The sequence below is a fragment of the Amia ocellicauda genome, chromosome 12 (genome assembly GCF_036373705.1).
Source record: "Amia ocellicauda isolate fAmiCal2 chromosome 12, fAmiCal2.hap1, whole genome shotgun sequence".
Taxonomy (NCBI): domain Eukaryota; kingdom Metazoa; phylum Chordata; class Actinopteri; order Amiiformes; family Amiidae; genus Amia; species Amia ocellicauda.
Window position 1 is genome coordinate 6,877,433 of NC_089861.1, and position 24,638 is coordinate 6,902,070.

Here is a 24,638-nt window from a genome sequence, read left to right on the forward strand (position 1 = left end):
GTTCAGCTCCACAGAGAAACCATTTAACATGGCTATTAAACCACCTTGCCATGACTTAATTCTTTTCCACATTATTATTCCACAAGTCATATGGCTCTGGAAATAATTAAGAGACCACTGCAATTTTTTCTTAAATCAGCATCTCTACATGTATGGCAGCCATTTCATTCCATTCATATTTTTATTAGGAATTTGGGAGAAATGTTGTCAGTAGTTTATAGAATAAAACAAAAATGTTAATTTTACCCAAACACATACCTATAAATAGTAAAACTAGAGAAACTGATAATTGTGCTGTGCTCTCTTAATTTTCTCGAGCTTTATTTTAGCAAGCTTTTTCTATATCTGCTACATGTGCCAGACACTTCAGATGCCTTATCTTCAGTTCTCATTAAAACAAGACAGACAGCAGGTTATATGGATCTTTTGCTGTTCCATGTTTTGGTTTGTTTCTTAACATTTACAGACAGGAGGAAAGAGAAAGAAAGCCCTAAGAGAGAAAACAGCTTGTCAGCAAACACATCTATAACTATCTATGAGATGATGTTATTCAGAGTTTTGGTGCTGGTATTTTCTCAGTTGAGCTTTGATTGAGGTGCACAATAACTAAATAAGGTTCATGCTGTGTTTCGCAACATGTCCTTTGATACCTTTCCAAGTCTTCAAATTTCCCTGATAGAAAGGTAGAAAGCAGGAATGATGTTCCATGATGTTTGTCTATTAGGCTCTTGAGGGTCTGTGTACTGGGTTACAACATGGGGATGGACCTACCGCAACCAGGCCATTACTGAAAACAAATGCAGATCAGTTATGAAGCTGTAAACCCCACAGCACTTTCAGTTCAAAAGGTGGAGACTGGGGGAGGTGAAAGTGTGAAATGGTCAGATAGGAAAGGTTAGGTCTCTCTGATAGTGGTTTCCCCCCGCCGTTAATACAAACTACAGACCTATGTATGTAGTGCTAATATTTATAAGTAGAAGAAATAAGTATCTGTGGATAAATAAAGCTGCCCCTGAGGAACAGGTCTGACTGACAATCAGAAAAGTAATTGGTTTTTGCAAATGAACCAATCAGATCAGAGAGTGCTAGGACTTAGGACAACATATTATTAAGCGAGGCCACACATATCAACTCAAACAATAGGTTAAAATATGCAAATAATACATTTGCAATTAAAACAAATAATATGAATACAAAATAGTCAAGGTGTGATTTCTTATTTCACAGTATAAGATGGTATTATCATGCTATGTACAGCACCCATATCAATTGCATTGGTTGGCCAGTATTTACAAACCCTGGCACAAATTAAGTTGCATGAGAAAAATAAATCACACAAATCACCTTTTAAATTCAGGACAGACAGACAAAGCCGAGAAAGGACACTCAACTATTGTGAATGTTTATTATGTTTAGAAAGGTTTCCGTCACAATTTTTATTAAAAAATATGAAATCGGTTAAAAGTGGAAAATCAGCTGCAGCAAATCGTGTTTCCAGTTTCTTTGTTTTGTTTTTGCCACGGCATTCATCTTAAGCCACTTTCCAAGCTAGGGATGACAACTTTAAAATTAAACAGTGCGACCTGCAAACTAATCATGTCATGTAGATATGTACAAAAAGAAAAACATTTCTCACAGAATTAAAAAAACAAAAGTATACATTTAAGTTATATAAAAATCACATTGCATATTCAATGAAAGGGAGAGCAAGGCAAGGCTGCTAAACCGAGAGAAGAATTAGCACCAAAGCCAGCACACCGATGCTGAGCAGAGTAGGCCTTGCCAGACAGGCAACGCCGTTGAGCATACACTCCACTCGGGACCAGGAGCCGTTGTTTGGCTGTGCTTTTATCCCCAGGTTATTGCACATGACATTGTACACATCCACAGACCGCATTGGTGGGGCCCTGTAGTTCTTTTTGAAATCTGTGAAGAAAACAGACAACCAAACCATTATGATCTGGACAACATACCTTCGATTGCCTGCAGTGAGTTTAACACCAACGCAAACACAGACTGAAATGTGGGTGTAACAGAGCTCATGTTGTGTAAAAGCAACCTGTTACCCTAACATAATTTCCTCCAGATGTGCTAGAGTTAACGAACCCCCTGGCCTGTACTAGAGGTCAAGGCCATTTTCTGCAGCCTCCAGAATGACAGGTGCACATTTACACACATAAATCTTTTCAAATTGCTCTACAGAATGCAAAGTTTTGGAAATCGGCACATTCAGTTATATGGTGATCCTGACAAGTAAACAAAGGTATTAATTATAGTGACAGGCTAATATGAACCTTTAGAATAATAAATATCAATGCTGAAGAACATTCAAAAGGACTCTACAAGTTTCAGCTTTTGCTCGTTGCCAGATACCAGTTTACAAGCTGATGTCAGAAATGTCATTTTACAGAGGATTTATTTTTATTTTCCAATCGAAAATCCAATTTGAATTCTTTAAATCAACTAAAAAGATGTTGCATCATCCTTCTGAAATGCTTTGATTGAATCTGTTCCTGGAGCGGTGACTAATACGGACTGAATGGAGCGCTGAGCTGGAGACATTTGTCCTTTTGTTCTCTTTGTTTCTTGGATATCATTCCACTATGCACTGCTTACGCAAGAAAGTGTCTGTCCTGCCAATAACTAAAACGCTGGCTTCACTGGAATATCTTTCAACTGAAATTCGTTCTTGCGCTAAAGCCAAATATAGTCACAAACCTGTCCTGTACCTGGCCTATGAAATGGATGAACCTTTATAGCTTGTCCTTGCTTAAACATCTAATTCCATTCCACTGAGACTGAGAATTTACCAAGTCTTGTTATGGAGGCTGACGCTGTGATGGACACACACGAAAATGGCAAGCTCCAATGGCTTGTTCCCATCATGCATTGCTCTCAGGTTTCAGAGACTGGGCCAGTCCTGTTGCTGAGCTCAAGATCCGAGGACTTCTAATATTCGAGGAGTTGAATTTGGCCTGATGTGTATTGGGACAGCAAATATAGGAGCTTCATACAAAGTCATGTACACCTTATTTCCTAAGAATAACGAAGATGCTGTCTTATATAGAGCTTTCATTTTCCTTACCTGGGCCAAATGCCAAGAAAAATCCCCTCATGTCCACAAACTCATTATCATAGCCATGCCAGCCATGTTGCCAGCCCGTGGGTACGTCAGTGCCATTTTCCCAGTAAGGCAGCTTTTCTATACTCTGTAAACAAGCAAACATATATGAGGTGCTGGTACACGGACACACTCAGCAGCACTGTTCCCTCTCTTGGGGCTCAGAGGGGGTGATACATTCTTGCAGGGAGCCTGTGCCGTGTCATATCTGTTCACAGGCTGAAAGCTATGGAAATTCATGTATGTGTAACTTCAATCTCCAAAATTGTTTCCCCATTTCTTTACCCAATTTGGAGACGGCAACTAGTCTACTCAGGCCATTTGTAAGACTCCAAACTCCTTCAGAAGAGATGAGACAAAGCACACATCCTGCAAAATGTCAGTATTCAAAGCTGTCTAAACCCTTTACACACTGTAAGCCCAAACGCCCTCAGCCAAACAGCAGCTAATGTTGTGAACCTGCCCGAGCCTTTGAAGCCACAGGGTTGTCGTTGGTGTGTGGAGATGTAAGGACTACCTGACTTGACTACATGACTTCTACCCTTCCCTACCTGCCCTGGTGTTGTTTGGACACCCTTAGGGAGAGAACAATGGCTTAGAAACACATGGTATTCAATTTAATGTATGTATTTATTCATTTTTTATAAACTAAGTCAAAGGGTCCATACAATCTGGTTCTGTAACAAAATAAACCAGTTAATAGTTGCTTAGTAAATCAGAACATTCCACAATCTCTCACAACACATGAAAACATGACAAATGAAATCCAAGAAAGGTCTGTCAGTCTTGGGTTATTCAACGTGAAACGTATTTTACACATTTAACTCAGAGCAATTGAACTGGCAATTCAATCTTCTTATCAACTTATAATTGGATTCACCTTGATGCATGATTTTCATTTAGATTCTACATGCTGGAATATCTCTTCCTCAGCTACTTCTTCAAATGTACTCTTTCATCTGTGTTGAACAAATGATGTGTGCATTGAAATGAAAGGAGAAGGTATTAATGCCTCACCTCAGTAATGAACCATCCTGGGTCAGCGACCAGCGTTAATGAAGATACAAACTTCCCACGCTTGTAATTGAACCGATCCGGGATTTCTTCCTTCTTATACACCTTCATATTTTTCACCACTTTCAGCTTTTCATAGACCTACAAAACAACACGTAACAGCAAATGAAATACCATGCAGTATATGATGGGTGATACTGAGTCATTGACAAATGTACTGACAACGGCCTTACATTACACATAGAGTGATTTACCCTCAGTTGGAAACCTACATGATCTGAAGGCTGCTCGTCTTAAATTTAAAGATTTATTTTTGAATACTTACATCTGTTAACAAAAATGCCCTTCGATATGGTGTTAATAGCAAAGGATATCAAAATATCAGTTTTAAGACACAAAGACCACAGTGTCATGTTCACGTATTTATCATTGACACAGAGAGCGACCTACAGACCACCTGAAATGACACTAGTTCATGTCCTTAACCACGAGAGTCACACAACAAAGCTTTAATTCTCCTATAAGAGATTCGAGAAGGTGACATTTTACATTTCTCTCATAGAATATGTTTTTAATGCTTTTATGACATGTTTTTATGATCGTGCACCAGTATACATACTGAGTTCTCACATGTTCAATTCATTCCTTTGATTTACATAATGGGTTCCGAAAGGTGTTGTTATTTATCCTTTTTATTCTCGTTGGGACCCATCTGTCTGTTTGAAAACAGTGAGAATTTATTCTGCAGGACCAGTTGTGATATTTGAGCATTCTCTGAAGATATAAAATGCAATCTCTCCTTTCTGCCCTCCACAACTTCGAACTGAGTATTCTGGGTATTAAAAAGCATGGAGATTCCCCACTCTCCATTAGATTTAGTCAGGTCTTCACAGACAAATAAATGCAAATTGTGAAGAGTGAGTATAGAGGGAGGGAACCATTCACCTGTGACGATGAATATACATGAAAGCAAGACTTTTAAATGAATTGCTTTTGGGAACGGACAATGCAGTTGAACAACACTTTGTGAATCGGTGGCGCAGACTCGATTCACATTCCACATTCCAGTGGAGAACCCATGGTGCTAAAAGTTGAACCTTTGAGAAGAGAATCCTCAGAAACCTTCTTAAATGGAGGGTGAGGACTTCGGTCACAACACAAATGCGTTTTTTAATTTTCCCCCCCCTTTTGGAGAAAACAGCAGTAACATTTTACTGGACTTTCATAAATTGCACTTTCCTACACACCCTGTAGTTCCCCCACTATTGCTGGACTTTTTCTGCACTTATAATTGACTTAACTGGGTCTACTTCTGATAATCATTACAGCTTTTTTGTAACACACCACTGCATGTAGCACTGATGTTACCAGATTTCTTGCTTACACTTTACCTACCCCTGAATACTATCTTGCACTGTATTTTATACCCAATATTTGACTAAAATACTTAGTGTAGAATGAAAATTCAAAACCTATAATCATAAATAAGTTGAATTGTGCTTTACACCACTAATCGCTGTCCATAGTAAGGACTAACCAAGTAAGTGGAATTTACCAAGACCCTGTGGTCTGGTCACAGTTTGCTTTACAGATAGTACAGACAATCCCAAAATACAAGCAGACCATATAACTAATTTACTCCAAAACAGATGCCTTTCCATTCCTGAGTCCAGACTCTGACTGGATTTGTGAAGGAAAAAATTTCAACACCTTTTGGCGACAAGGATGGGATACCCCAGTTTCATGGCTTCAGTAAACCTGCTGCTGGTGCTGCTGATGTTCTCCAAAAGACTGAAAGTTTCAAAAAAATGTGTACACTACATTCTATTAGGTAGGGGGAATGCTACAGCAGTATAGAGTTATCGATGCAGGGGTATCTGAAGGACTTACAAAACATATATCTTGTCGGAGTTTCTGATTCTGGTATTGACAGGTATTAGGGCCCCTACAGTGGCCCTTCATGAGGGTTCGTGGAGTGATTGCAGACATTGTCACGAGATGAGCAGTGGAGATATAAACATCGATTTTATTCACCGGTAAGCTGGTATCTGAAATTACTTTGACTTCAAATGTGTCTGCATAGTCTGGAGAATACTTCAGGAAAATGTTTGTGTTTTTGTCTGTGTATACATCTGCATAGTCCAGAACAGGACTAAGAAGAAGAATCGTGAATTGACGTTGAAAGAATAGTTAAAATGTTTGTATGCTGTAAACCTACCTGATTCAGCTGTGGTTGTTTGGGCCACAGACTCACTACAGGCCCCCTGTCCATCATCTTCATGATATCGGTCATGTTTATGTAGGCCTTCAGTTCAATGACCTTCTCCATCCACTGAATATCTGTCATGCCATGATCCGAAAACAAAACCACGTCGAGGTTATTCTGCAGTTTCTTTTCCTGAAAGAGATCGAGGGCCAAAATGAGCTACCTCTACCTGACTGTCATGCTAAACCCAGGCTTTGGCATTTAGATGTTCAGTAAAACGCCTTAATCATCTTAGTTTTCATAGCCACATCTCCCTCTTGTTATACTGTATGCATTTATTCAGGTAAAAGGTAAGACAAGTGACACTTTTATGTGCAGTAAGCCTTAGATTTCTCTTAATGTCTTGGACAGTTAGGTTTTGTTGGTACACAGACCTGCTTGAAGTCTCGAACACTTGAAGAGGCATTATTCATGTTCCTGCTTTGACAAGCGGCTGCTTAAGACACACTTCAGCTCATGGAATTACTTGTAAAAGTCTTCTATATTTAAAACAGTTACACCTGCCAAGCTTTTCACATTGTTCTTCATATAAAGTACATATCCGAGTTAAAAGGCATTATATGATTTAATGTAATATTTAATTATATATCTATTACTATATATGAAGCCACATATATATATATACATATATACGAATTTAGATGTATATAAAACAATAAAGAAACTTATCTATCTATTTCTAATTAGATACAAAGTTATATTTTCATGATCTGTAATTCAATAAACCTCTAATTTTGTTATTATGATACTATAACTGTGTGTCCAAGCATAAACTAATATCATTATGTATGAGACATTAGCCATAAATAATATCCACATGAGAAAACAAAGGGATAAAATGGTATTTTTAAGGTTCTTTATATAAAGGTGACGCCTGTCCTGATGTGAGATCTGAAGTGGTGTGATGTGAAACTATACCTTGATCTTTTGGTTCATGTCCTTGAAGATGCCATCAAGCCGGCGCGTGGCCTCCTTTCTCTGAAGAGACATGGGCCCGTGGTGGTGTCCCTCCACGTCAATCCTCTCATAGTACACTGCTGCCATGTCGGCGCTGTTGTTGCTGATGGGAGAAGAGTGGTTGAGATGATTAAAAGGCTATCACATTTGTTATCACAGTTTATAAATTCTTTGGCAACTGTGTTTAATATATTACCCTCGATTTAGTCAACCGTTCATACAATTTAATCATTATCATGGTTTCTAATTTGTGCGCAAAATGTACTAAACCATGTGCATGAACTAACAAAAGCATGAATTTATTAATCAATAAAACGAGAGCTCCACAACACAACACGATGTAACCAGCCACCATTACAGTGAGGGAAAAAAGTATTTGATCCCCTGCTGATTTTGTACATTTGACCACTGACAAAGAAATGATCAGTCTATAATTTTAATGGTAGGTGTATTTTAACAGTGAGAGACAGAATAACAGCAAAAAAATCCAGAAAAACGCATTTCAAAAAAGTTATAAATTGATTTGCATGTTAATGAGGGAAATAAGTATTTGATCCCCTATCAATCAGCAAGATTTCTGGCTCCCAGGTGTCTTTTATACAGGTAACGAGCTGAGATTAGGAGCGCTCTCTTAAAGGGAGTGCTCCTAATCTCAGCTCGTTACCTGTATAAAAGACACCTGTCCACAGAAGCAATCAATCAATCAGATTCCAAACTCTCCACCATGGCCAAGACCAAAGAGCTGTCCAAGGATGTCAGGGACAAGATTGTAGACCTACACAAGGCTGGAATGGGCTACAAGACCATCGCCAAGCAGCTTGGTGAGAAGGTGACAACAGTTGGTGCGATTATTCGCAAATGGAAGAAACACAAAATAACTGTCAGTCTCCCTTGTTCTGGGGCTCCATGCAAGATCTCACCTCGTGGAGTTTCAATGATCATGAGAACGGTGAGGAATCAGCCCAGAACTACACGGGAGGATCTTGTTAATGATCGCAAGGCAGCTGGGACCATAGTCACCAAGAAAACAATTGGTAACACACTATGCTGTGAAGGACTGAAATCCTGCAGCGCCCGCAAGGTCCCCCTGCTCAAGAAAGCACATGTAGTGCATGTAGTCTGAAGTTTGCCAATGAACATCTGAATGATTCAGAGGAGAACTGGGTGAAAGTGTTGTGGTCAGATGACACCAAAATCGATCTCTTTGGCATCAACTCAACTCGCCGTGTTTGGAGGAGGAGGAATGACCCCAAGAACACCATCCCCACCGTCAAACATGGAGGTGGAAACATTATGCTTTGGGGGTGTTTTTCTGCTAAGGGGACAGGACAACTGCACCGCATCAAAGGGACAATGGACGGGGCCATGTACCGTCAAATCTTGGGTGAGAACCTCCTTCCCTCAGCCAGGGCATTGAAAATGGGTCGTGGATGGGTATTCCAGCATGACAATGACCCAAAACACACAGCCAAGGCAACTAAGGAGTGGCTCAAGAAGAAGCACATTAAGGTCCTGGAGTGGCCTAGCCAGTCTCCAGACCTTAATCCCATAGAATATCTGTGGAGGGAGCTGAAGGTTCGAGTTGCCAAACGTCAGCCTCGAAACCTTAATGACTTGGAGAGGATCTGCAAAGAGGAGTGGGACAAAATCCCTCCTGAGATGTGTGCAAACCTGGTGGCCAACTACAAGAAACGTCTGACCTCTGTGATTGCCAACAAGGGTTTTGCCACCAAGTACTAAGTCGAAGGGGTTAAATACTTTTTTCACTCTTTAACATGCAAATCAATTTATAACTTTTTTGAAATGCGTTTTTCTGGATTGTTGTTATTCTGTCTCTCACTGTTAAAATACACCTACCATTAAAATTATAGACTGATCATTTCTTTGTCAGTGGGCAAACGTACAAAATCAGCAGGGGATCAAATACTTTTTTACCCTCACTGTACATCATCTACTACTTGTAATGTTTTTCATTCATGTATGTTTTAGTTGTGCCAAACGTGCCACTTTGAGTGGTAATTTTAAATGGAATTAGAACAGCGGTTTTCCATAGACAAGTCCTTACTGCTTTTTTCCAGATGGGTTTGCCGTCCTGCTCTGAATGTGACTCAGGCTCCAAGGGAGGGCCTCTGTCTGATGAGCGTTGAACAGTGCCTACTTTCACAATAATTATATTTGTAAACATGGAATCAAATCATAATGATACTAACATATGATTAAATGTTTGTTTTGTGTTTAGTTCTGCTTTGCTTTACGTGGTTTTATATTGACATTTGATGACTGCCACTTGAATCACAATTTAAAAGCAACGTGCAAAAACGGCAGAGCTTGGATAGCAACCCAGGCCTAAAATATAATGGCAAGCCCATATGGACAGATACACTAAGTACTTGTCTATGTAACACTGCTGTCAAGCAAAAAATTTATAAACAGTTCATACTTCATTGACCTCTTGTGTTCCTCTATATGTAACATTGTGGTGGAGGTGAAATGTCTGTTCTCTCATATAGTAATTTGTAAAGGTGCATGGAGATATAAATAGATATATATTGCATATCTTCATTGCACTGATGAATCATGATTGTCACACCAAACAAGTGAGTGTTTACAACGTATTTAATTATATATTATAAATTGACCACATACGTCGGAACCAGCAAGGTGGGATTGTTTACATGCTTGTGTTTATATTGAGTGTGGATTTACCAAATACAACACATTGGATAACAGAATCAGACTTTGGGCCAGTACTAATTATATACCAAACATACTGAATGAAAAGTATCAGGACTGGGGCTTGCATATTTTACCGCAAAGAATTGAGCGCGTCCTCAATGGCTTCTCTGAAGGCGCTCTCGGACGGATTGTTGATATATGGTCTACAGTACTGTGGCCGAACTCCGAGAATTTCCACTTCACAGCCTAGAAACAATAAATGCAATAATATTTTTGGGGGTTTGGTTTTGTTTTAACAGGGAGTGGGACATAATATCTGCTTCAAAAGATTGTTTACAGTAAGCAGCCCAGCTGCCCAGTGTATCTGAATAAATAAATATTAAAAGCAAGAAAACACCGGAAACAATAAGCAATCTAACAACAGCGTGACACAATATATTATTAAAAGGCAACTTTAGTTATCTCAAAGCAATATTACCTAATAAGTTTGGATTTGTTCATTTAATAAAAAACAAAAACACGCTCTTTATTTAACAATTTGTATGTAAAAAAATTAAAACCATAAGAAAATTGTCTATTACTAGTCTACCACTATTTTATTTGACTATGTTGGTGTTTTGGCACCATTAGAAAAATATATACACAAATATAAACCTTTTCAGACCACTATTTTGGATAATCTGATTTATGTTATTTGGATTCCAGGCCTAAACAAATAAAAAATACAGAAGAACACTTTAAAATGGCTGAGGAGCTCAGACACTAACCAGGCCAGAAGTACATGTTAACCTTTTTCTTCAGTTTTTGCATTGTTACCCAAAGGGGCTCTGATCCATCCCACCACGTCGGCAGTTGGCTGTCTGGATTGGTTCCAATGAGAAATTCCTTGTTGTGCGCCTGATCCCACATGTAATTACCGATCATCTGGTGCACTTCACAGTAGCGGCCTGAGACACAAAAGAAAGCATTATGACCCTCAATGGCCCCACAGTCACACAATCACATTGCAGAAGAACAATAATTTGACATTGCCAGGAGTAACTTGTCCTAGGAGATAACAGTTGTAGAAAGTCTTATATTCCTTATGGAAACATTTAATGATATGCTCGGCATTAGTATACTAGGTATAAAATCAAGACAAAAAACGAAATAACTATCCTATATTATAATTTTCACAAATCAATCTTGTTTCCCTTATGTAGTATAAGTAGTATTAGTGAGAATGTCTTTGAGGTTGTTTGGCAGATACAATGTGGCTTGTGGTTCTCGAGTTCTTTAATATATCAATTCTCATTACACCTTTCTTGGGATAAAGCCCTCATGCTCATTGTTTACTGGCACAAGCAATCAATCAGATTCCTGGTCTTGTATTTTTCTCCTCCAGTCTTTAAATGGTCAGTTGTATTTCCTGTGCTGTGCAGCCACCAGGTCCTATTACTGAATACTCAGAAAGAACAGGCTTCCTACATGAGGTATTGTGGAAGAAAACAAATCTGGAATGCATAAATGTTTCTTTGTTAATTTTCTTTACTGCAAGAATGTCTTCTTAAAAATTATAATCTAACGATGAGGACAAATGTTTTACAGTATCTTTCCCAAACAGAAGAAAGATACATAATACATGTTTTAAAGTGAAATAGTTCAGTTCCCCGAAGCAACAGAAAGATACTTTTAGGTAGCAACCTCCATAGGGGATGTCTGCTGGAATAAATGAAAACATGCAAAAGACAAGTCTTGCCTTGCCCAAAGTCCCTGCTCTTTTCAAAAGAGGAGTGTCATCACTGCATGATTAGATTTCAGTTACTAGCCTTCTGTATTAACTATCTGTTAGTGCAACCTTCAGGTTGGAAACTTTCAAAGTGTAGGTTCTGAACGCCTCAGAACTTGCTTTTGTGTAGCACACTGATTTGAGTCCACCCTCCTGGTAACAGTTGTGCATTATATATTTCACTGCAATATATATTTCATATTTCTTTCATTTGATTCCCAGACGCAAACAACACTTAACTCTTCAAAAGTCTGACGAGCTTGCAAAGCTTTAACAATCTCCTTGGGAATAATTTCGCAATCCTGGGAACTTGGGAAACATACTAAATGATTAATGGGATAATGTTTACTTTACTCCCTTTATATTCAATAATCGGGATTCCAGAAAGTTCACTTACTCAAGCTATCAGCCTGCGGGAGAACAGATTACTTGCAGGACAAGTATGGAAGTATAGAGGCAAGTATAGAGTTGTTGTTTGTTGTCCTCTACCCTCTCCTCTCCTGACCAGAAACAATTTCTCACCATGCACAACATAGAGGAGCATGAGTGTGTGATCTACTTCTAGAGTAAAAAATAAATAAAATATGGTAGATTACACATTGACCCACTTCTACAGTACCAAAAACTATTCGCCCCTGTCAGATTTTCTATATTTTTGCATATTTTTGAAACTGAATGTTAACTGATCTTCAACCAGAACCTAACATGAGATAAAAGGAACTCTGATTGAACAAATAACACTAAATGTGATACTTATTTCCATTATTAAAGAATGGTACGCAACACCCAATACTCCCATGTGAAAAAGTAACCCCTTAGACTTAATAACTGGTGACGCCACTTTAAACAGTAATAACTGCAACCAAACACTTCTTGTAGTTATTGATTAGCCTCTCACAGAGCCATGGAGGACTCAGTACTTCAACTCAATGCCATCTGCTCGTTTCAGGTCCTGCCACAACATCTCGATGGGGTTTAGGTCTGGACTTTGACTACACCATTAAAAAAACATCTTCAGCTCACAGACGGATGACCTGACATTATCCAGTAGAATTCTCTGATACAGAGCAGAATTCATGGTTCCTTCAATGATGGCAAAGTTTTGATGATCAGGTCTTGATGCAGCAAAGCATCCCCAAACCATGACCCTACCACCACCATGCTAGACTGTTGGTATGAGGTTCTTACTGTGTAAAGCATGACGGCCAAACAGTTTAATTTTTGACTCATCTGTCCATAGAACATTGTTTCAGAAATCTTGAGGATCATCCAGGTGTTTTTTGGCAAACCTGAGACAAGCATTCATTTTCTTCTTAGTGAGCAGTGGTTTCCTCCTTGCTACTCCGCCATGAATCCCATTTTTGCCCAATGTTTCTGATGGTAGAGTCATGAACACTGACCTTAGCTGTGGTGAGAGAGGCCTGCAAGCGGGGCAATCATTTTGTCACACCTGAAGGTTGCATGTTTGATTAACTTGCACACCAAACAAATTAAAGAAGCACCAAACGTCAGTGTAATTTTTCTCCCAGACGCCCTCTATATAGCCTACTACCACAACCCACAAAATGATCTGAGCAAAATCAGTGGCGTTTCAGCAAAGCAGAGTCAGTGGCATTTATTGATTTATTCATTAGATCTCCAGAAAGCAAAACACTTGCTAATAAATAGTGTTTCAAGTGATTCATTCTTCACAAAATACCATGCAGTGACCTTCTAATTCATATCATTCCCAGCTGATGATGCCACTGTTCTAAAAACAATATATTTATCTTCAAGTGAATTATCGAAATGAAAGTATCAAGACAATCGTCTGATGTTTTGAAGCATGCTGGGTATTGTGATATTGTGAATGCACGCCCTGTAGGGCAGCCTCTTGAGAATCACACACTCTTGACCACAGTTAAAGAAACAACATCTCCCTGACGTCAAGGTCTCTCTTCTGTTCCCTTTACAATTCAAGTCTTTATCATGAGGGGCAGGGTTTCCAAGTAGCTCATTAGCTGCCCCAGAGTACATCCACAGGCAAATGGCCTATGGCTGACAATGGAAGTACTGTGGACGCAGGGATGTACAGTACAGGGCTCTTGTTACAGATATGTAATGCCAATGACAGACCACAATAGCTTGTCTCCTGGAGGACTATGCTGGTGAATAGCTGAGCCCTGGTTCAAGACAGCTGTGCTAGGCTCCTGTCTATCAATAGCTATATTCAGCCATCAAAATGAAACAGAAGGAGAAATTCACCCTTCCTCTGTGTTGCTTTTTTGTTTGTTTGTTTAGTTTTATATATTCTTGTTGGTTCAGCATTTGGATATCAACTTACGTTTTCCTACTAGTTTTTCTTGTTGAAGTGGCTTGCGTTTAAATGTATTGCACAGAATACTTTAACACTTTAATGCTAGTTATAGGAGAAGTTTGCTATATTCATTGTTATCTCCCATTTATTTCAACTATACGTTATAATATTTAATACTTAAGGTATTGCTATTAATACTGTTAAGTTACTGCTGTCTCTTTATTTATTTTCTTATAATTTAAACTCATAGAAAATGTGATGAACATTTTCAGACCATATTTATGCACCCAGCTAACCAAATAATATTGCGGCAACAAAGCGAACACAGAACAAAAACCATCCAGGGGATGTTATCAAAACTCTGTTAAAAAACATTACGAAACTGAATTGTTAAAACTACATTCCAGAGAAACAATTTTCGCAAATAACAAAACGTGGAAATTGAGCAGTTAAAGTTAATGATATGTAGTATAAGATGGGCAATTACGTTACTGTGCCACAATCCAAGAACATTAACGTCACGGCGTGGTCAGGGAAATACGTTTCTGAATCATTTTTCTCACGTTGTCTTTTTCAATAACAACATGCAGCCAAAGCAAACTACAAGCTCACACAGCGATGCCCGAGTGAAATGCCCCGTGGGCACCAGTCACAGTCTCATAACAATGAGCAGTGTACTTGTACATTCATAATTGCTCAGTTTCACATAGACTTTATATCACAATGATTTCTCAGGTTCTCTCTTTGACCCCTTGACCCCCTTACATACCAAAGTCACAATTCATATCACCAGCAGCTATGCAGTTGGCAGAACTCAATAATATCTCAAGCTTCTTCCCTTGGGTGACTGCCTTCGTCTGTACCAAACTGCCTCTGGAAATCATTATCAGCAGACTTTAGGAATGTGGTCAGAAACATTTAGAGAGTTTTCTTTGCATTTTAAATTCCTAGAAATTACTGAAATGGCTTAAATCAGATGATAACAAATAGCTTATTATTTGAAAGTTTTCATTTTTAATTATTGAACTCCCTGTGGCAGGTGAAACTAACGATACTAACAGGTTAATTTCTGTGCTTCTTAAAAATAACCTAAGTAATGCAGCAAGCCTAAATATGCCCACTTGAGGGGGGGAAATAGTTAAAGAAAATAACATACTAATATAACATGAAAGTTATGAGGTAACTTAATGTTTACAGAAAGTATTCTGCAATAATAAACCAGAAGAAATTAATCCTATACAGGCAATATTTTTACAATACATAAACTAATAACATGTTGTGTTTCTCTTTGTTTGTTTTGTATATTTGTCTACCATGTAAAGCTGCTTAGAAGTTTAGTCTGAGAAAACAGTGAAAACTAATTGTGCAAATAAATCTACCAGAATTAAGAAGTAACTGAACGTTTGCAGAGGGTGCAAAACAGCAATACACAAATTAACTAAGAACAGTGTGGAGGGGATATATATGCAAAAAACAATTACAAAGAATAAAACATCAGAGGGTGCTACAATGTGAACCTCGTTTTAGTTGGAATGTATCATATAATGTCACATAAGCACCCTAGATTCAACACAATCTTTAAACGCCCATGCCACACAGCCCCAACAAGGGGCACACCAACTACCCTACAAGTACTCTAGATATCCTCAGGAAGTGACCTCTACTTCAACAGGCTCATACACAAAATGAGTCAGGTGCATCAAAAATTCAAACTTGAATGATGAACAGTAATACAAAGAAGTGTTTTTCAAATCTGGTCCTCGTTGGTTTTCTTTCCACCTGAGCTCCACTTAATTAGTTAATTGGACTCATAACTCGCTTAACTGAATCCATTTCCGGCCACAAAAAGAGGCAGTGATTTAAACATTTAATGAGGTTTATAAAATTCCCTTTTTTTCCCTCCAAAGACAAAAACTTTGCAGAAATCATCTCTGTGCGTACAAAATGTCTTGTGATTTTTAATCTATTTTTTTTCCCACAGAAGAGAAGGGAATCTTTATTATGGATCTACTGATTTGATCTACAGAAAATCTCTCTTTTGAACCCATGGTGATTGTAGGACTGAATGTGATCAGTGGCTTTATATGTCTCCGATGTCTACTTAAATGTGAATGTTGGGAACTCATGAAAATCGAACCTGGACAGTGCAACTTGTTAGGCAGACTAACTCGGTAAGCAATCTGAATTCTAAACTACCACCACTGTCCAAGTCGTCCAGGCAAAGCGCTGATGATGATCCTGGAAACAGAAAAAAAAGCCTGAGATGTGTGTGACATTATAGTCGTCAATGCTACGGAATGATTTTTTTTCAAGTTATGAAAAGTGAATTATTGAATGGAATGGTAAATGTTTTCTAGCGGAAGCCTGGGTTGGGACAGTACAGAGCAAAGCTGCAAACAGAACTTTCAGTCATTTATAAGAAACCAGAATTCCTTATTTATTGAAAACAACCTGCAGGACACATATTCACATTACAAACACCAGTGACAACTGCAGAATCTGAAAGATGTTTCTCCATGCTGAAAGGAATTAAAAAAAACTGAAGGAACACCATGTCACAGGATCGGCTGTTTGTATAGGCCATGCTGGCAATAGAGAAACTGCTAATCGAGGAGATCCCGGAATTTAACAAGCGAACCATTGTGCTGCCCTGAAGGATTCTGTATAAGTAGGTGCATACAGATTCATTTAAAATATAGGCTACAGTAACACATGTACTGCTGAGCAAACTGAGGCAAACATAGGTTCGTACACATACTTGTCGGTTACATATTCTACTCTTTTAATGCCGGTGATTGCACACAGTTAATTTGTGCGCTCCGTTGAAAACATACTCTGCCAAAACCGTCTTTTTCTATTTTATTTTATTTTTACTGTCTAGATGAGATTATTATGTGGTAATACCGGGAGGGGTAACCCTCATTTTGACAGCCACAGCACAGCAAGCTTTATAGATGGAAAAGGTTTTGATCATTTGTTCCACCTTTGTTATTTACAGATCATCAAGAATGAGAATGTGTATGTTATTCACTGCACCCTGCCAGGACCAGACTTGGCTCCAAACTTCCATTGATTCAAGTCTTTGAATATTGATGTCAAAAGGTGCTAATGATGACAAGCTGGGCTACAGCTCTCCAGGGTCAGCATTTGCTTTAACAGATACTCATCAGATGCTTAAGAAATACTTATCAACATTAGGAACTGTCAGAGCTGTTACTGAATGCTAAGCTAGTGCTGAGCAAATTGAAGTTGATCAACGGCTACTTGAAAATGTCAAAAGCTGGACAACAAATCAGTGCAGATGGAAATACTGTGGAAGAAATCAAAAGAAGATTGAAAATGGGATGGGATTTGGAAGAAACAGTATGCTGCTGAAAGGAAATCTACCCACTTGCCTCAAGAGAAATGTATTTGATCATGGCTGTGATAACTGGTCAATAAGCACACAAAAGATATAGAAACTGTGGATGACACAAGAGAGCATTGAAAGATCTATTGCTGGAATAACAAGAGAAAGAAAAATAAATGAATGTATCCGAGAACAAACTTAAATATGTGATATCATTGAAAGAGTGTGAAACTAAACTTAAGCTCTATACAGCACAGCGACCCGGGTGTGTGGAAACATTAATATAAATATTATTATGTTTAAACTCAGTAGTTCACTAGCAATCAAGTAAATCACAGATTCAATCATATTAAGACAAATCTGAAGAGGATGATCCACAGCAAAAAAGCAAAAAAGTCGCTGTATATAGCAAGAGGGCTGCTTGAGTGACAGCGTACAGTGGCTTATAGGCAGCTTTGTTAGATAACTTCTGTTCACAGATCCCATTGTAACAACATGGGCCCCTCCCCCTTAGGGTAGTATATCAGACTAGAAATATACCTCTCGCCTTTCCTCATGAAAGGATTCCAAATTACAAGTCCCATCATAGTTGAAAGCTGTGTTGAGCGTAGACTCTGCACCATGAACTGGAAGGGTTCAAATCAGTGTTGGAATAGTTCTACCAGTGCATGGTGATGTTAAGTAAAACTGTAAAATGAAGGCAAAGTCCACATATTTTTATTTTCCAAGGTAAGGCAAATAGCATTGATACAGTACCAAGTCCAACCCTGATGAGTGCAGAGGCATAGAGCACACATAAGCATCGATATTACTGAAGCAGATATAGGTCGATGATTAGGATGGGTAATCTCGAGCAAAAGGGCAATAAAAAGTGCTGTGATAACCAGGAGAGGCTGTCAGAGGTATTACAGGTACTGTAATATAAGACTGTGAACATAAATATTAGCATTTAATGGGAGTCTAAAGTGCTTAATGTAGAAATTGCATACGGCTGTAAATAAAATGTTATCATTATATCCAAACTTCACAGATTACAAGACTGACACCATCAAGACTGATACACCAAAAATGTATGTTTAAAGTGAAATAAAAATAAGCAGGCTATCTTAAAGTTATGTGGTTTTATGTGTTTTCTTATATTGGGTGAAGTTTGAGAACATAAGAACATAAGAAAGTTTACAAACGAGAGGAGGCCATTCACCCCATCGTGCTCGTTTGGTGTCCATTAATAACTAAGTGATGCAAGGATACTTTCCAGACTATTTTTAAATGTTCCCAAATGTTCAGCATCTACCACATCGTTGGGGAGTTTGTTCCAGATTGTGACGCCTCTCTGTGTGAAGAAGTGTCTCCTGTTTTCCGTCTTGAATGCCTTGAAGCCCAATTTCCATTTGTGTCCCCGGGTGCGTGTATCCCTGCTGATCTGGAAAAGCTCCTCTGGTTTGATGTGGTTGATGCCGTTCATGATTTTGAAGACTTGAATCAAGTCCCCACGTAGTCTCCTCTGTTCCAGGGTGAAAAGGTTCAGTTCCTCAGTCTCTCAGTAGGACATTCCCTTCAGACCTGGAATAAGTCTGGTTGCTCTCCTCTGAACTGCCTCTAGAGCAGCGATATCTTTCTTGAAGTGTGGAGCCCAGAACTGTCCACAGTATCCAGATGAGCTCTAACTAGTGCATTGTACATTCTGAACATCACTGCCAGGTGTCGGCCCACAACTGAATATTATCTAAGTCCCTTTGAATAGCCTCTGCTGCCGAGACTGTATCTGCTGAGACACCAATTTTAGTCTCATCTGCAAATTTGATAAGTTTGCTAACTATCCCAGAGTCCAGATCATTAATATAGATTAGAAAAAGCACAGGCCCTAGTACTGATCCCTGTGGAACTCCACTAACAACCTCACTCCAGTTAGAAGCAACTCCTCTAATTGCTCTCACCTGGTTCTCCTCCTACCTCAGTGACCGGTCCTACCAAGTGACGTGGCGAGGCTCCTCATCCACCCCCCAACCTCTCCTCACAGGCGTTCCCTAAGGCTCCGTCCTGGGCCCCCTCCTGTTCTCTCTCTACACTCACTCCCTGGGCCCCCTCATCGCTTCCCATGGTTTCTCCTACCACTTCTACGCTGATGATGCCCAGATCTTCCTGTCTTTTCCCTCTTCTGACCCTCTCATCCCCTCTCACATCTCTTCCTGATTGTCTGCTATTTCCACCTGGATGCACTCACACCACCTCAAGCTCAATCTCTCCAAATCAGATCTCCTGTTTTTCCCCCACTCTTCCTCACCTTCTGCTGACCTCCCCATCTCGATCCCCTTGGAATCCACCACACTCTTTCCTTCTTCTTCCACTAAAAATCTAGGAGTCACCCTCAATCCTGCGCTCTCCTACACCCAGCACATCACCACGCTGACACGCACCTGTAGATTCTTCTTGAGCAACATACGCCGGATCCGTCCCTTCCTCACCGACTACTTGACTCAGCTACTCGTCCAGTCACTGGTCCTCTCCCGCCTGGACTACAGCAACTCCCTCCTGGCCGGCCTGCCTGCAACTACTACCCACTGCTCCAGCTCATCCAGAACTCTGCGGCTCGTCTGCCCCGATTCACACACGCTACTCTACTGCTCCGCTCCCTCCACTGGCTCCCTTATACCAGCACGCATTCAGTTCCAGACACTGACCCTCACCTATCGCTGTCTCGACCACACTGCACCAAGCTACCTTCAGACACTCGTCTCTCCATACATCCCCTCCAGACCACTGCGATCTTCCAGTGACAGAAGACTAACTCTGCCTCCTCTCCACTCTCCCTCCTCCAGAGCCGCTCCTTCTCATCCCTGGCCCCTAAATGGTGGAACGACCTGCCCACCGAAGTCAAAATGCAGAGTCCCTGACCTCCTTCCGGCGCTTACTCAAGACACATCTTTTCAGACAGTACTTGTAATATTAGTCCTTTTATCCCCATTAGATAGCACTTCACAGAGTTTTATTATGCTGATTGCGTTCTTGATTGTTTTCCTCCGTGCTCCCTTTCCCATAACTCTTGACTGTGACCCTACATCTTGACAGCACTTAGCTTTCACCGTCTAGGATGTAGGACCTCACTTACTGTACTTGTGTAAATTGTAAATTGGAATTTGTAAAATGTATTATCTTGAATTGCTATGTTTTAGTTAAATTTAATTTGTAATGATTGATGCCTTGTACTTACTGTATTTTTGCCCTGGATAAGGGCGTCTGCCAAGAAATAAAAATAATAATAATGATGATCAACATCCTCTGTTTCCTATACATCAGCCAGTTCATAATCCATCTACTTACATTACCCTGAATGCCTACAGCTTCCAATTTGAGGATCAGTCTTTGGTGTGGAACCTTATCAAAAGCTTTTTGAAAATCTAAGTAGATCATATCATATGCTTTCAGGTGATCTACAGCTGCAGTTGCATGTTCAAAAAATTAGTAAGACATGATCTGCATCGTCAAACCCATGTTGACTATCTCCAAGAATATGGTTTTCATTAAGATGCTCCTCTATTTTCTGTCTAATCATTTTTTCCAACATTTTACAGGTGACCCAGGTGAGACTGATTGGTCTGTAATTTCCTGGCTCAGTTTTGCCCCCTTTCTTGTGGATTGGTATGACATTTGCCGTCTTCCAGTCAGTGGGCACATCCCCTGTTCTACGTGTCATTTGGAATATTTGAGTTAGCGGCCTATAAATAATTTCTGTTGGAAATATACCATCTGGTATATATATATATACAAATACAAATTTGTAATTGACAATAATAGTTAATAATAATAATAATAATAGTTGTCTTTTAAGTACAATAAACCTTAATCACGGATTATACGCAGGGCTTTATTTATCATTATTAAATTGTTAATATTACTTAATTGTCTTCATCTTTAATTGGTACCATTAGGATTACAAACTTTGAGAAGTTATATTTAAGCACATGAAGGTACGTTACGTGATACAAAGGTGATGTAAACTCTCACTTAAAATAAAATACAGGTCGAATCTCATTCAAACAAACTCTCACAAGGAAACTATATAAATATGTCCAAGCTATCAGTGCTTACTGTTAAATAAATAAATGCACCGTGAGAGGTGAGAGAATGAGATAAAAAAGGAGGTTAAGGACCTTTATCGCTTGAAACAGTAACAAATTGATTTAAACTCATTGTGTAGATCAATACTACGATCATTTTACCAGGATATAAATAGTGGTTTGTTAAGTAGTGTGGTGTATTTTATTAATGTATTAAGTATTTGTAATGTATTTAGACCTAGTAATCGGGTAGGCTGGTGCTACGTGAAAACGAGTTCAGTGAACACCCCCGCCTGAGGCCAGCCCTAGGTATGGAGCATGGCAGAAAATTCCCATCCTGGTTCCGGGTCAGCTTGACAAAATTGCCAGTGGGTAACCCGCTGAGCCGCGCCAGCCTGGTTCCGGCATGGCTCGCATATACCAGTGGAAAAGGGGTATTTAGGGGCGAGGGTGGAGACCGAGTGAGCTCTAGAGGAAGGCGAGCAGAGAGGCGGTATAGTCAGTCTTCTGGTGCAAGAAGACTGGAGTGGACATAAAGGAGTGAAAGAAAAGATGAGAGTCTGAAGGTAGCTGGGCACAGTCTGATCAATTAGGCTTTCCAAAGTCTTGAACTGGATGCGAGTTGAGAGTTCCTGCTTGCTTGTGGAACCTTGCAAAAATTCTCTCCAGTAAAATGAAAATGTATTTTACCCTGACAATGGTACACCCTTCTTTCCTCCATTGCCAGTTCTATGGTGCCCATTTCTCAGACTCTATACAATAACTATGCTGGTTACAAATTAAGCTTCATTTGGACAGATTTGCAGATTGGTCTCACTGCTTATTCAAGTATTTTCAGACATAATACACATCTTGTGCTGCAGCCCATGAGTCTTATTTTCCTGAGCATCCAACAAAGCAAACACACACCCATTGAAGTGGCTGGCTGGGAGCCACGAGACACAAGCTCCCTCCCCCAGGCCTCCATAGACAAGCGCCAGCTGTGAGGTGGAGAAAAAGGAGGGCTAGATCATTAGAAATTGAATTGCGAAAGGAAACATCCCCCCTTGAACCTTTTCACATTACAAGAGTAGGAGAGTTTTAAATGATTCTGTTCAAAATCTTGAAAGTAAAGGTCAACCCCAATGGACTTCTCCTGACTCAACAAGGAGACAAGGGCCAAAGCATTCAGAAGAGGAGTGTTTAAGACAGAATATAAGAAGCACTTCTAAATTCCCAATCCAATCTCTTTTTGCTATTGACAGAGCAAGAACTAAAAATTTAAATGCAGTGGAGCAACTGGAACTTTCTTATCCGAAAATACAGGTGCCAAGAGGACTTTGCTCAGTGCTAAGGTGTAAACTACTAATTAGTGACTAAGGCATCAGTGAGTGTGCCCTTTTATTAATACGTGCAAGAAGTGACTACAAAAACAGTGGGAGTTATATTTGTAATTCATGTAAATATTAACAGTCTGCCTAGGCTTAGAAGAATGTTACCTAATTTCACATACATTGTTTGCGGTTGTAATATCTGCTTGATTGTAAGAAAGTTGCTGAGTATTTTAAGGTCTAAATATGTGTAAACTGTATGCCTTTGTTTGTGCATCCACACATCATACTATCAGGCTGACAGGTAAATCGTGGATACCGTGTCAGACATGTCATATTAATTTTCCAGGTAATTTAGTTTAAGATTTTTATGGGGTGTAGGTGGGCTTTTTCCAGCAATATAGTTATTTATCTCAGAATTATCACTTTTTTTTATTGCTACTATACATTTTATTCTAAAATAAAATGAAATACACACAAAAATATATATTATGTGATTGACATAAATGTAATATATACATTCCTATTTAATTGCCACAACTAAATCTAAACATGAACCAATAAACAGATCAAAAACATTCTGTCAATCTGATGGATAATCCATTGAGCAAATTAACAAATAAAAACATTATTTCACTTTGACAAATTGAAATGCTTTTATTTATTTATGTGTTGGTGTTTGATAGGCTTCCCAGGAGATTCCCCAAGTGTTATTTATGTATATATTGATTGATTGATTTATTTATTTATTTATCGAAAGCTTTCTTTTTACACAAGTCTGTCTCAGCCTAATCAGAAACTTTAATTAAGAGATTAAAATGCAATTAACTGTTCCTTCTACATGCAAAAATGATCCACGCAAAAACCTGATCCTCCACTCTCACCGTCATTTACATAGTTTTATATGAAACATAAAAGAAGCAATCTAACTTTTAAAAAACAGATCCACATAAACCAAACTCTTCCTGCAATGCATCTGTGTAGTCTAACCACTTCACCGATCCCTTTCTTGGTGCTAGTATGTTTGCAGGCAAATGAGTAAAGCATGACCGGACCCGCCGCAGTTTGCTGCTGTAAAATACATTGAATCTGATTATCGTGATACAGAAAATGATCAGGCCTACCTGTCATGAGAGAATAATAATTGGGGTAGGAGAGACTGGGGAAATCGGGTGTCATGTAATCCGCTTTCACGCCACTCTCCACCATTTCTTTAAATCCAGGTAGCGTTTCCAGCTGGTCCATGTAATCGTAACGGAAGCCGTCTATCAGAAAGACCAGCAGTTTTGGGCTGGCCAGGCAGGGGTGCAGGGAGCCGGCGATGAGGAGCAGCGCGCACAGGCCGGTGTGGGGTGCCATGCTGGCGCTGCGCTGCGCTGCGCTGCGCTGTCTGTGCGCTCTGTGCGCTCTGTGCCAGGCTGGAGTGGGACAGCGGGGGCAGGGATCCACTCCCACCGAGCCGGGGGCGGGTCCCCCTCGCTGCCCCCTGCGGGTTACATGTAGCGCCAGGACAGCATTCACATATCAGTCGCTTCTTTCTCTTTCCCATTGTGCGGTTTGTCTGAATATGTTGCCTCATTATAGCGCACGTATGAGAAAGAATGCGCAACGCAAACATGGAAGATACAACGAGTGTCTAGATGACATGAACAGGACTACGAAAAAAAGTGCCATGGCTTTTAAAGTGAATCAGAGTTATTGAAAACAAAACAACTTAGTATTATATTGGGGAAGTATGTGCTCAATCAGTTATTTTACAAAATCAAGGGTAACACCTTAAATGAAGGTTTTGTGATTCCTCATGATATATGGATATCATAGGA

At 39.5% G+C, this 24,638-nt stretch overlaps 1 protein-coding gene across 1 annotated transcript; it reads right to left on the reverse strand.

Moving 5' to 3' along the window:
• Positions 1–1,391: 1,391 nt before the first annotated feature.
• On the reverse strand, positions 1,392–24,339 carry enpp6 (ectonucleotide pyrophosphatase/phosphodiesterase 6). The gene is made up of 8 exons (XM_066718176.1): positions 23,940–24,339; positions 10,802–10,981; positions 10,169–10,280; positions 7,320–7,461; positions 6,354–6,533; positions 4,139–4,276; positions 3,086–3,209; positions 1,392–1,926 (listed from the first exon to the last, which is right to left on the reverse strand). Exons 1-8 carry the CDS (start codon positions 24,172–24,174, stop codon positions 1,721–1,723), a joined length of 1,317 nt encoding a protein of 438 aa, XP_066574273.1. The 5' UTR covers positions 24,175–24,339; the 3' UTR covers positions 1,392–1,720.
• Between the last annotated feature and the right edge of the window lie 299 nt (positions 24,340–24,638).

Bases quoted from the DNA above. Each gene is read 5' to 3' on its own strand.
- enpp6 (XM_066718176.1), bottom strand. From the start codon at position 24,174: ATGGCACCCCACACCGGCCTGTGCGCGCTGCTCCTCATCGCCGGCTCC. The intron at 10,281-10,801 runs GTTAGTGTCTGA...TATTGTTTCTAG, and splicing joins TAACATGTACTTCTGGCCTG to GCTGTGAAGTGGAAATTCTC. The intron at 7,462-10,168 runs GTAAAATATGCA...TTCTCCCATCAG, and splicing joins GACGCGCTCAATTCTTTGCG to CAACAACAGCGCCGACATGG.